Below are 12,092 nucleotides of genomic sequence, written 5' to 3' on the forward strand. Positions count from 1 at the left end.
TGTCCTTCCTGGGTTTCTATTGATGTCTGTAAAATTTCAACAAGAAATAAGTTTTTAACAAACTAAACTCAGAGGAACAGTGAAGAACACGGACACTGGTAGTGATAAAGACACAGAACAACTGTTCGTCTTTCTGTGACTCCGTTATTAAAGACAGCCCAATTTCTTTCTGTATTATAACTTAGAGAAACTTCCAGATGGCACTTCTTGTGTTGTACTATGGGCTGAAACTCCAAGAGTGGCCTGAACCTTAGTAGAATTGAGGAATAAATAACTTACTTGTACTTTGAGGCTAGAACAGAACCATATATTAGGCCAGCCTGGATCCGGTTTATGGCTCAGGGAGGCTATGGAGTCCATAAAGAGAGGCTGTTTCTTTCTCTGTCAGTCACCTGTTGCCCCCACATTGACACTCACCCTGAGAGGGGCCAGCAAGGAATCTGGCCCCCAGGGTGCTCCAGGTAGTTACCTGCTATGAAGATACATGGCCAGACATTTTCTGCTCCTGATATAACTTTAGATAGACCAGTTTATCATACTGTTCACACTGTAAGTTAGGTGCCTAACACTTTGTTGACATTTTTCTGGACATTGTAAATTAACCTGGGCTAGTGTTAAATAGATGTTCTCCTCTCATTCTGTGCTGCTGACCTGAAACTGCATTCAATCTCTTGGACTATATAAAATCCCCCAGGGAGCTAGATCAGAGATAGTCACTTCATCAAGAGTCACAAAGTGCCATATGTTAGCCAATGGTTTGCAGTGTGCATGTCAGCCAAGAGACCCTTGACAGAAGAGCTAGCAATTACAAGGAGTGTCTGTGATGGCCACTCATTTGCACATGTCTTTTCAGATGTGATTTTGAGGATACCGCTCAGTATCGGGCCTCAGCAATGAACGTCCAAGGAGAGCTCTCAGCATATGCTTCAGTTGTAGTGAAGAGTAGGTTTTCTGGCTTTGTTCTGTTAAAATTTTTTTAAATTTATTCTCATTGCTAAAAAATAAGAAGCAGTTCATATGCATTTCTGCTTTCTTTCTAGGATATAAAGGAGAGTTTGATGAGACTCACTTCCATGCTCGCACTTCCACCTTGCCTTTCAGCTGTAAGTTTTAAAATATATTTGCTAAGTATCATCTCTATTTAAAATATAGCATAGCAAATTGTTCTAAAATGCTGAAAACATGCATAGTATGTATTAGTTATCTATGGTTTTCCTTTTTTAGATTCTTTGCTACTATTCTCTTTGCGAATATAATTAGTTCTGGTTTTATAAAAGCCCAGATGTGATGGACTAAAAGTGACAAATGCTTTTAAGTCTTTCTGTGTAAATTGAAAAAGATCATTACACAAGCTTGGGCAGAATGATTTAACCACACATACACACACACATATATATATACACAAGTCTAGACTGTACCAGAGTAGTCTTACTCATCCTTAAATATCCAGGTCATCATCACCTCCTTGGGAAATCCTTGTCTGACCCCCACTGCCACCCCAGCCCCCAACCCAGTCAGAATTAAGTGAGGCCAGGGCACCTCCAGCAGTATCACACTGGACGCTGTTAACTGTTACATGTCTTTGTCTCCCACTGGTCCATGATCCACTTGAGGTCAAGGCTAGACCTAAACAGTTATCTCTAAACTGCAATGCCTGACACAATAGGTGTTCAATAATGAATGAATAAATAAATATATTAATTTACGAAGTACAACTTAAAATGAAATATAAATATGGTTTAATGGAAAACTATTACAAATATTCTGATAGGTGGTGATTTGTGAATTTATGAACCTTTGTTATTTCATCTATATCACAATTTCTTTTCATGGGGAGCCATAAAAGTAAAATCCTTATGGTTGTTCAAATAATCAGGTGCTTAACAATGGTCAGACTGAAAAGGTAATTAAGCCTGAACTTCTTATTCTCCAACATTAAAAAATTAGTGGTAGTTTTGAAAACAGTTGATGAAGGTACTTTCTCCTCCATCAGTTTTTCACCTGACTGGTTAGTTTGGTGTCTGCAGATGACCTACTCCATTGACTTCATGGAATTGCTCCTATTTTCAATATTACAAGTTACAGTCATTGGCATCAATCCCATGAGCAGGGAGGGGATTATGGGTGGAAGTGGGAAAGAAACACATCCCAAATCATGTCTTCCTATCATTTAATTTATTTTGAGATAGAATAGTTGGAAATTCTGAAACTATGATTTATCTCCCATTGTCCCCAAGACTGGTCAGTAGATCATTCCACAATCCTCCAGATGTATCCTGCTCATTCCCATTGCAATATCACCATCCATGTTTCTCCCATTTCCCTTTTTTCCACCAAGCCCGGGTCTGAAAGCCCAGCTCAGTCTTACTTCTTTAACATCTTAAGCTTTCAGAGCCTCCCCTGACTGGCCACTGAATTGAGTGCAGTTGTTCCCAACATAGAAAATAAAGGGCTCTTATTCATTCCTTCAGCTAATATTTATTGAGCATCTGCTATGTGCTAGATACTGGTTTAAGTGCTTGGAATATGCTGGTAAATATCATAGATAAAGCTCCCTGCCCTTAGTTCTGTTCTAATAGCTAATATGTATTGATCAACTGTGTCAGGCACCATACCAAGACATTTTTTATATGCATTGATTCATTTAATGCTTTCCCAAAGCTTGTGAAACAAGTGCCTTTTAATCTGTGCTATGCAGATGAGGAAACAGTTTAGAGGTTAAGTCTTGGGACAAGACCACACATGGTGGTAGAGTAAGGACTTATAAACTGGTCTTTCCAATTCTAAACCAGAGGTTGGCAAACATTTTCCATAAAAGTCTAGACTGTGAGCCATATAGTCTCTGTCACAGCTACTCAACTCTGCCATTGTAACACAAAAGCAGCCATAGATAGTAGGTAAATAAATGAACATGGCTGTGTTGAATAAAACCTTCCTTACGGGTATTGAAATTTGAATTTTTTCCTGTGACTTTCACATGTCACAGAATATTATTATTATTTTGATTTTTTTCAACCATTAAGAAATTTAAAAACCTTTCTTAATGTTCCAACATGGGAGGCAATCCAGATTTGGCTCACAGATTTGCCAGCCCCTGACCTAAACCAGGTTTTCCTTGGAACTCTCATCTCTACTCCCTAAAGCAGCTTTGGAACCATCCCAGCTTCCCAAAAAACAGTCTGATTGAGTTGTTTTGCTTATTGATCTCAGTGGGACATCATCAGATAGAAGTGGAGCAGATGGGACCTGTGCTTCAAAAAGAAGTTATTTCACCGCTGGTTGGTGGTAGCCTGGGAGCACACAAATTCAAGGCACTACCATGTGCTGGCTGAGCGCTCGGGTTCTGGAAACAGCCTGCCAATGTTTAAATTCTGCCTCTGCAGAGTGAATGTGGGCAGTTACTTAGCCTCCCAATGCTTCTGTTTCCTCATCTATAAAGCAGATAATAATGGTACTTACCTGATAGGATTATTATAAGGTTTGAGTTCATAGGTATTAAACATTTGGCACAACACTTGGCACAAGCTGAATTCAATGTTAGCTTGCATTTTCGAGTTAATGCTAAAAGGTGTTAGGAATACAGAAGAAATAGGAGAGAAAGGGCCTAAGTTTCAGAGTGGGCAGTTATGGGTTTGAATTTCAGTTTCATACATGATACCTTTGAAACACTGGCAGTAGCTGTATGTTATTTTTGTGAATTACTATATCATTATCTGAAAGAGGAAAAAGTAACATCTATACCATCAAGTTTTTGCAAGGATTGTGTGATATGTCAAATGTAAAGTACTTGGCATTTAATAGCCCATCAAATAAATAGTCGTTATTTTTCTAATCCTTTCCTTTGAGGGAAGAGAAAATAAAACCAGGGAGAGTTTATAATATAGACATTTTCTCAACTTATAAATAAGAGATTTCTAAGAAAAATATTTTTTAAAGTTTCAATATTTTAAACTTTTCAGTTTGACATTTCTTATAGTTTTTTTCTCAGCTCACTGGAGAAAATGAAGCAACTTACTGAAAGACTCTATTTTTATGAATAACTGATACGCTGTTTCTCCCAGTAGTACAAGCAGTGGAGTTTAAATGAACTCAGAATCTTAAATTAAAGAGTGCATGTACTGCAGCTGACTATTTAAGTCTAAGCTAAATGTGGTATTAATTTACATTTTATGTAAGGCTTTAAACCTGACCCTTTAAATTCTATTCATTACAATAATAAAAATAAGAATTTAGCATATCTGATCAATGAAGCAAGAATTTCCATGCACAAAATTTCCACTTCACATAATGATGTATATGAATGAACTACATATTTCTTTATAAGACTTACTTTTGCCCAGATAAATCATTTGGTGTTTGTCATGACTGTTTCTGCCTGTGCTTATTAAAACACTTGTGTCTCTTTGATGAGAAAAAATAGATGACTGATGTTTGTTTTTGTTGTACCCAGTTGCTGTGACCCCTTATGGTTATGCATCCAAGTTTGAGATCCACTTTGATGACAAGTTTGATGTGTCTTTTGGGAGAGAGGGTGAGACAATGAGTCTAGGCTGCCGCATAGTTATCACTCCTGAAATCAAACGTTTCCAGCCAGAGATCCAGTGGTACAGAGATGGTGAGCCTTTATGATGAATTCTCACTTAGGTTCTTATTCACAGAAGGTCACAGACTGGGCTTGGCGCCAGAGCACGAACGTCCGTTAGACTGCAGACCTGTTTACAGAGCTGGTGACAGAATTCGGAGAGGGCGTGCCCTACTGGATGTTGAAAAAGTTTTTGTACACATATCAAAGCAGAACTTTCTAAATATATTTGTGGAGGTTATAATTTCTTATCACCAAGTAATGTGTGGAAAAGATTACAAAAAATGTAGTTTTATAATTTAGACATACATTCATTTTGTAAGTTAACTTTATTTGATAAAATAAAATGAAGTTCAGTGAAGTCCAGTGGGACTAAAGAGCATGCCCATTGGACCCTGGGTACTATGGGCAGTGGGCAGCGTGCTCACTAAGTAGTTGGCCTGAGCTTCAGTTATGCACACAAGCACCTGGGGCAGTCTGGGGCTCCATGGTGTCCCCAAGTGATGGTTAGACCAAGACCAGGGGCCAGACTGAAGCCAATAGTGATAGCAGCAGTGCTGATGGTGGACATGGCCCTAGAGGAGAAGGGGAGGGGCTCTACGTGGGGGCAGCACAGGAGCCCACAGTGGGAGGCCAGCTTGCTGTTCATCCCCAGATCTCATCTCTGTGATACTTACACAAATATTAGCTCCCTGGCCTAAGCACTGGGACAGAAACTGCAGCAATCAGGCAGTGAACTTTGTTAATAAAATGTTATAAAATTAAAGTACAAATACAGATATTGCAATAAAGCACATAAGGCAGTTGTTAGAATTCTTTGGAGTTTAGAATCTCTGATTTTGAGAACTGCTATAACCCTGCAAAAAGAATGTCCACAGGCTTGGAAATAGAAACTAAGTTTAAAGATTGTTGCAGTTAATGAAGAAGAACACTATTTTCATATGAAACTTTGGATGAAGCAATTATTAACAAGGAAGATAATCTTTAATTTTCCTCATAATTGAAGATACAATGATAGAATGTATAAACAGGCATTTTGAACTGTAAACAAATCACAAAGTCATTTTTGACCTCTTGCAGGACCCCCACAAGTTACAGGACATGTTAGAGAAAACATTACGATGCAATTATGTAAATGTACATTTAAAATTAAGATCAAACTTATATGAAGGTGATATGTATGAAGAGTTAAATCTTAAAATTTTGTTCCTCAAGAATTACCTCTAGAGTACTGAAATCTGTTTGAAATAATTATCAAAAAACTAACCCAATGCTAAATTTATAATCCTATAACTATACATTACTATATAGTATAAAGCTATATAAATTATAACTATATAATCTTTACAGCTGCAGTAATAGTTGCATCAGCAGAAAGATCCTTCTAAAAATTAAAAATTTAGCAACTCATTTGTGACCTTGCATTTGCAAAGAGTGACTGATTTTATCCATTTAAACTGAAGTTCCTAAAAGTTTAAGTCTAATGATCTAATAACTGAATTTGCAGAAAAGCAAGCCAGAAGCATCTTACTATCAATCAGGATATTATGTTAATAAAACATTTTTTGTATATGAAATTATGGCATGAAAATATTGTATTTTTGTAATTCGTTTTACCCCTATTGTGTTTTATACATAACAAAATATTTTTAGGAGAAAAAAGTTTATATTTTAATTCCTTTAACTCTATTTTTTTTCTTTGAACAAGGGGACTTGCAGTTTCATTTTGCACTCGGCCCTGCAGATTATATATCTGGCCCTGGTCCCCTCACTCCTGGTTTAGTATTTTTACTAATATAAACACAGCAGAGTGTCTCAAAGCCCTAGAAATCTCCTCTAATAGCCAAATAGCTTTCAATATAGAAGAAGTGGCTAAAGAGAGAAAGGGGTGCAGGAGAGAGAGGAAGGGAGTAATGAAGGGACAATCAGTTAATTTGCTTACTTTCTAGGTGAACCTGTTTCTCCATCAAAGTGGGTGCAGACACATTGGAGTGGAGATCGGGCAACACTGACTTTTTCTCATCTCAACAAAGAAGATGAAGGTCTCTACACAATCCGTGTACGGATGGGAGAATATTATGAACAATACAGTGCTTACGTTTTTGTTCGAGGTAAGACCTAGCAAAAAAGCAGAACACCCAAGAATATTTAAAACACCAAGGCCAAATCAATCTATCCAAACATATTTTTTATGATGCAAGAGATAGTTAAATATTCTTTCAGATTACGTGGCATAGCGCTATTGACTTCCAGTAAAATTGGACCCAGTGTTAAAGTCTAACCCTGAAGGCATCAACCCAAAGGTAGGCCATTTCCAGATTGTACTGCTGTCACTCATGTCAGCACTTATCTTCAGTGAGCCTCCACTGCACTTCTCTGTAGGTGTGAGAGTGAAAGATGCTAAGTCCTAACCGTAGGAAAAGCTGTCTCAGTTTATGGAAGCTGCAACAAAAGAGTAATGTGTTATTGGGGGACTTACTCTTCAATATCCATTTCAAAGATCAATTTTATTATTTCATTCCACACCCCTTCTTTATAACTGTGAACTCAGAAAACAAAATGCTACAACTTTGTCCTTAAGGCAAACTGCAATTATTGATTTCAGTAGTCTTTTTTCAGTGGTGTCTTGAATAGATCAGATATGTACAAATGGGAGTGTTATTTCTACATGGGATCCTATCACATTCAGAAGACCACTAACACTTCCAGGCAACAAGTGCAGTGTTCTGGGTTCTTCTCTGTGATGGTCAGTCAGGTGTGGTGACAAGAGGAGAGGCTCAGGAAAACAAAGTTTGTTATAGTCATAGGTCCTAGAGACAGGAGGCACGGCACATGTATGCAGGGCCATGTGTGGAAGTACCAGTATCAGCTGGGCAGGAGGGAAGGGGGAACTTAAGCCATATACTGGAGTTTCTGTGGGAAAGGCAAGCAGGACAGGATAAACAGTTTAGGAGTTAGGACTGGCTAGTTTGAATAATTCCTGTGGGCTTTGGGCTATTAAAGGTGGTCCCTGGTTGCCTGTTACCTGGCCCTGGTATGATTAGGGCAGAGGAATCTGGCCTCTTGGAGTGCATAGGCTGATAGAAGAGGTGTGGCTCTGGATTGGTTAGTTTGCATATCAAAGGCAAGCTCCAGGCTGAGTCCTTGACTATCTCCAAGAACTGAATGGCCCCAGGAGGGGCAGTCTCTCTCCAGCCAGAAAAGTTTTTCAGACCTCAAAACATAATAATATACAGAAAATAAAGATATAAACAACACAGGAGACTTATTGCTTTATCTTGTGCACTGAATAGAATCATAAACTCCTAGGCATTTTAATCAAGATCCATTTGGAATCCACAGATACCAAAGGGTCTGTGAGTAGAACTGTATTTCAGTATAATTGGTTTATTTGGCGATTTCATGTATATTATCTTATGCATTTGGAAGCATTATTCTGAGAAGGGCCTCTAGGCTTTCTTATTACCAGTCAGCTAAAGGAGTCTATGGCTGTAACTCAGGGGGAAAATATGTTCCCATCCCAGGGCAAATAACCTGTGAAGCTGAAATCAGTCAAAGGGAGAAATAAAGTGGGAGACATCTGTTTATTGCTTACAAGCAGTCATCTACTTCTGCTCTCCCTTGTCTCTCCACCTGGCCTCACAAGGGCCCCACCTTGCCTCTCCAGTCCAGATATGCCCTTGCTCCCATGTAATCACCTATTGATATGAAGATGGACTAAGGCCAGGTGAGAGATTCTAGAAATATTGCAGTTTTACCCACAATGACACACACCCAGAAAAATGTTAGGATTCCCATTCTGTCTAACCCCTTAATTTTAAGATGCAGAGACTGAGGCTTAGAAAAATTAAGTGATTTACCAAAGTCTTCACAGTTATTTAGAGGCAGAAGTGAACCTAAGATACAGGTTGTCTTCTGGTGATTTACCCAGAATTTTACTTAGTGTATAGGCTAAGCTGCTGAAACAAAACAAAAGTTTATCTCCCTCCTACATCCATCAGTCCAGAGGTAGGAGGATGGTTCTTGAGTCCCAGGTTTCATTACATTGTTGGTCCACTGCCCTTATGGTGCTGTTCCATGTTCCCATTCCAGCCTAGGAAGTAGAGGGGATGATGCACAGTTGGACGCAGTACTTCTGCCTTGTGAACTCTTAGCCACATGCACACATCTCACAGTGAGGGGGGTGTAAGTCCGGGGAGAGGAAACCTTGGGGCAAAATACCTCTAAAACTGAAATCAGTCAAAGTGAGAAATAAAGTTTAAAGCCCATTTATTACTTACAAACTGCAGTCTGGGGCTGTCTCTCTCTTCTACTCTGGTAGAAGCAAAAAAAAGTTCTCCCCCTAACTTCTCAGGTTCAGATAAGCCCTCAGTTGCCTAGGTAATTACCCATTTGGTATAGAGATGAACTACTAATCACCACCCCTGAAGAATGCCTGTTGATATGCAAATGCACTAAAGCCAGGCAAGATATTCTGGAAATATTACAATTTTACCCACAGGGGGACACGAGGGCGTCCAGCCCCTAGTTGGGCGGCTGTGTTTCCTGTTGAAACTCAGGGGTTCCAGTACTAAAACTGGAAGAGTGGATACAGGGGGAAATTATCAGTACTGAACAATAACCAGTGCCCCCTGAAACTGCCATGGACCTACAATATAGATGCATGAGTATCTATGCCATCTGAAAAATGTGTCAGACTTTCTCCTACATAAAAACATTATAGGAAAAGTCAGATATTGCTGGGGGAAGAGAGATACTAGCCTTCTGGATAAGTTGCAGTGAAAACAGACACACAGAACTCATGAGTAAGTTTGTTTAGCCAGAGTGTTAGGGGGGGTGTGTTGTGTATTTTCCTTGGTTCTTGTCCCTGTCACAACAAAAAATTGAAGGGCAGAGACACAGTACTAAAGCAAAGTAAAAGTTTTATTAAAAGTTACTTAAAGAAAGAAAAGTGCAGCAGGCTACCTCAGGGAGGAGAGGTGCCTTGAAACGTTGAAAAGAGAAAGTTTCAAGTTAAAAGGTTATGCACTTAGGAAGTGCAGGCAACCCCAAAGAGAGATGCGCACTGAAAGGTTGGGGGTTCTCCCTTTTAAGGATTTTTTTCAGGAATGTGACAAAAGGCTAGGGGTGTGGACTTGTTAAGTGATCTCAAGTATCTTTGATGAGACATTAAGTTTTTTCTTATTAGTCTTCTAGGTAGTTCTGCAAAATTAGCTTAACACAAGAAATTTCCTGCTCTTTTCCCTCCCAGGATAACAGCTTCCTGGTTTGGGAGCATATCAATTAAGACTGCCTGCCCTTACTCCAAGATGGGCTGAGTTACTCCGTTTGCTAAAGAGTATGTTAAGAATCTTACTTCTTAACTTCTTGGGTTTTTAAAAATGCGATTTTAGCTTCAAGATGGAATATTCCTGTCTTTATTATGCTGTTTATAGGTGGGCCTTTTAGCAGGCTAGAGTAAATCTTACAATGGCATGATCTAACTGACACAATGAAGACATGGACTGTCCTCATTTTATCTGGGGAATACTCGACCATTCAAGGCCAAGTTGCTCCTGACCTTTTGAGCTTTAACTGATTAACTCTGAGTCTAGTGGCTTTACTGACCTTATTCTCTTTCCACCCCACTCATATCTATTTTCCTGCCTAACAAAACCACCTGGTAAACCTTGCTAGATGAAGACTGAATCAGCTGTCTTTGCCTCCACTTTCAGCTGTTCTACCTAAAGCAGAGAGAACCTCTGATGACCCAAACAAACTTTAGTTGTGCCTTGGTGACTGATTCCTCATGGACTTTTTCTGGGAACTCTAACATAGTCTTAACAGGATTTCTCAGTGCCAATATCCAGAATTGGGTCTCTGCTAGGTTTAGGCCTGACTTCATATTACTAACTTTGAACAGGAGGAAGGGGTTGTAATTTGACATTTATACTTAAGCCAGTTTTCAAATCCGTAAAATAAGGAAATGGAAAGATTCTAAAATTTATCAGATGCTGATGTGAGAGAATTGGAAAGCTAATGGGAAAGACAAAATTGGGAAGATAAATTGCAGCAACTGCATTATGAATTTAACAACTTTTAGAAAAAGATTTCACTCACAAGTTTACTTTAAATGATATACTTTAGATTATTTTTTAAGTTTTTATTAAAATATACTTCGTATACCATAAGATTCACCCCTGTTGAGTGCACTGTGCTTTTTAGAATACTTATAGAGTTGTGCAACCATCATCTACAATCCAGTTTTAGAACATTTCCATCACCCCAAAGAGATTTCTTGTGTCCATTCACTGTTCTCATCCCCAGTCTAGTCCCTAGGCCATGACTAATCTACATTCTGTCTCTTTTGGCCTTTCCTGGACATTTCTGCATATAATATGTGACCTTTTATATCTGTCTTCTTCCACCAAGACATGTTTTGCGGTTCACTTTTGTTGTAATACATATTAATCATTTGTTCCTTTTTATTGATGAATGGCATTGCAGTGTACAGATGTGCTTCATTTTTTTCTATCCATTTACCAGCTGATGAACAGTTGGATTATTTTCATTCTTTGGCTATTATGAATAATGCTTCTACGAACATTGTGTTTGTAGTCATAGACCTGTGTTTTCATTTCTCTCAGGTAGATGCCTACAAGTAAAATTGCTGGGTCATAGGTTAGATTTATGTTTAACTTTTGAAGAAATTGCCAACCTGTTTTAAATGACATTTTATGTGTTTATAAAGACTTTGTATCAGTTAAGCTGCATGAAGTCATTTCAAAACATTTTTTAGAGATCTGATGTTTTTGGTGCTTAGAAAATAGCTTCTTAACACCAATATAAGATTGTATATCAACAATACTTCAATTAAAAAAAAAGAAAATAGCTTCTGAACAAGAATAATCAGTGCATAAAGTACCATATGCCTACTGAAACACAGAAAATGCTGTACACATTTGGCCAGGATTTTATTACATAGATAATATGTATTCTTTGTGAAAAAAGAGGCAATATAAATAAGCAAAAAATGAAAAAATTATCCAATATTACCATTTTATTGCATATTCTTCTAGACTTTTGTATTCTTTCCTCCACCCTTTCTCCTCCCCTCAACTCACCGCCCCCACCCCCACACAGGGGGAGAGATGATAAAGTAATAAAGGATGGGATAGAAATGTCATGAAAAAAGAATTACAGATGGCAAATAAATATTTGAAAACATTTTCTAGTTATCAAAGCAATGAAACTTAAAATGATATAATCTTTAATCTATCATATTGAAATATTTAAAAGATTTTGAAAATTCACTGGATAAAGGAATGGAGGAACCAGCACTCCTATATATAGCTGATAAGTGTAAATTGGCTTAACTTTTCCCAGGATGTTTTGCCATATTTCAACAGGACACATTTCCAAACATTCGAGTTCTAGGAACTTAAGTGAACAAAGATGAGAAAAATGTTTCTATTGGGAAAAACTGAAAGAACCCTAGGTATCTACCTAGGAAGCTTTAACTTAAAGTATA

General features: G+C 38.2%; 1 protein-coding gene across 1 annotated transcript in view; it reads left to right on the plus strand.

Annotated features, from left to right (window-relative positions):
- Positions 1-12,092, plus strand: part of MYOM1 (myomesin 1) — a 127,753-nt gene that overhangs the window by 42,336 nt on the left and 73,325 nt on the right. The window contains exons 7-10 of the mRNA XM_036905851.2: positions 854-942; positions 1,041-1,103; positions 4,451-4,615; positions 6,532-6,693. Of these exons, the coding sequence (XP_036761746.2) occupies positions 854-942; positions 1,041-1,103; positions 4,451-4,615; positions 6,532-6,693 (479 nt within the window). The remainder of the gene's footprint in view (positions 1-853; positions 943-1,040; positions 1,104-4,450; positions 4,616-6,531; positions 6,694-12,092) is intronic.

Source organism: Manis pentadactyla, chromosome 6 (assembly GCF_030020395.1).
Source record: "Manis pentadactyla isolate mManPen7 chromosome 6, mManPen7.hap1, whole genome shotgun sequence".
Taxonomy (NCBI): Eukaryota; Metazoa; Chordata; class Mammalia; order Pholidota; family Manidae; genus Manis; species Manis pentadactyla.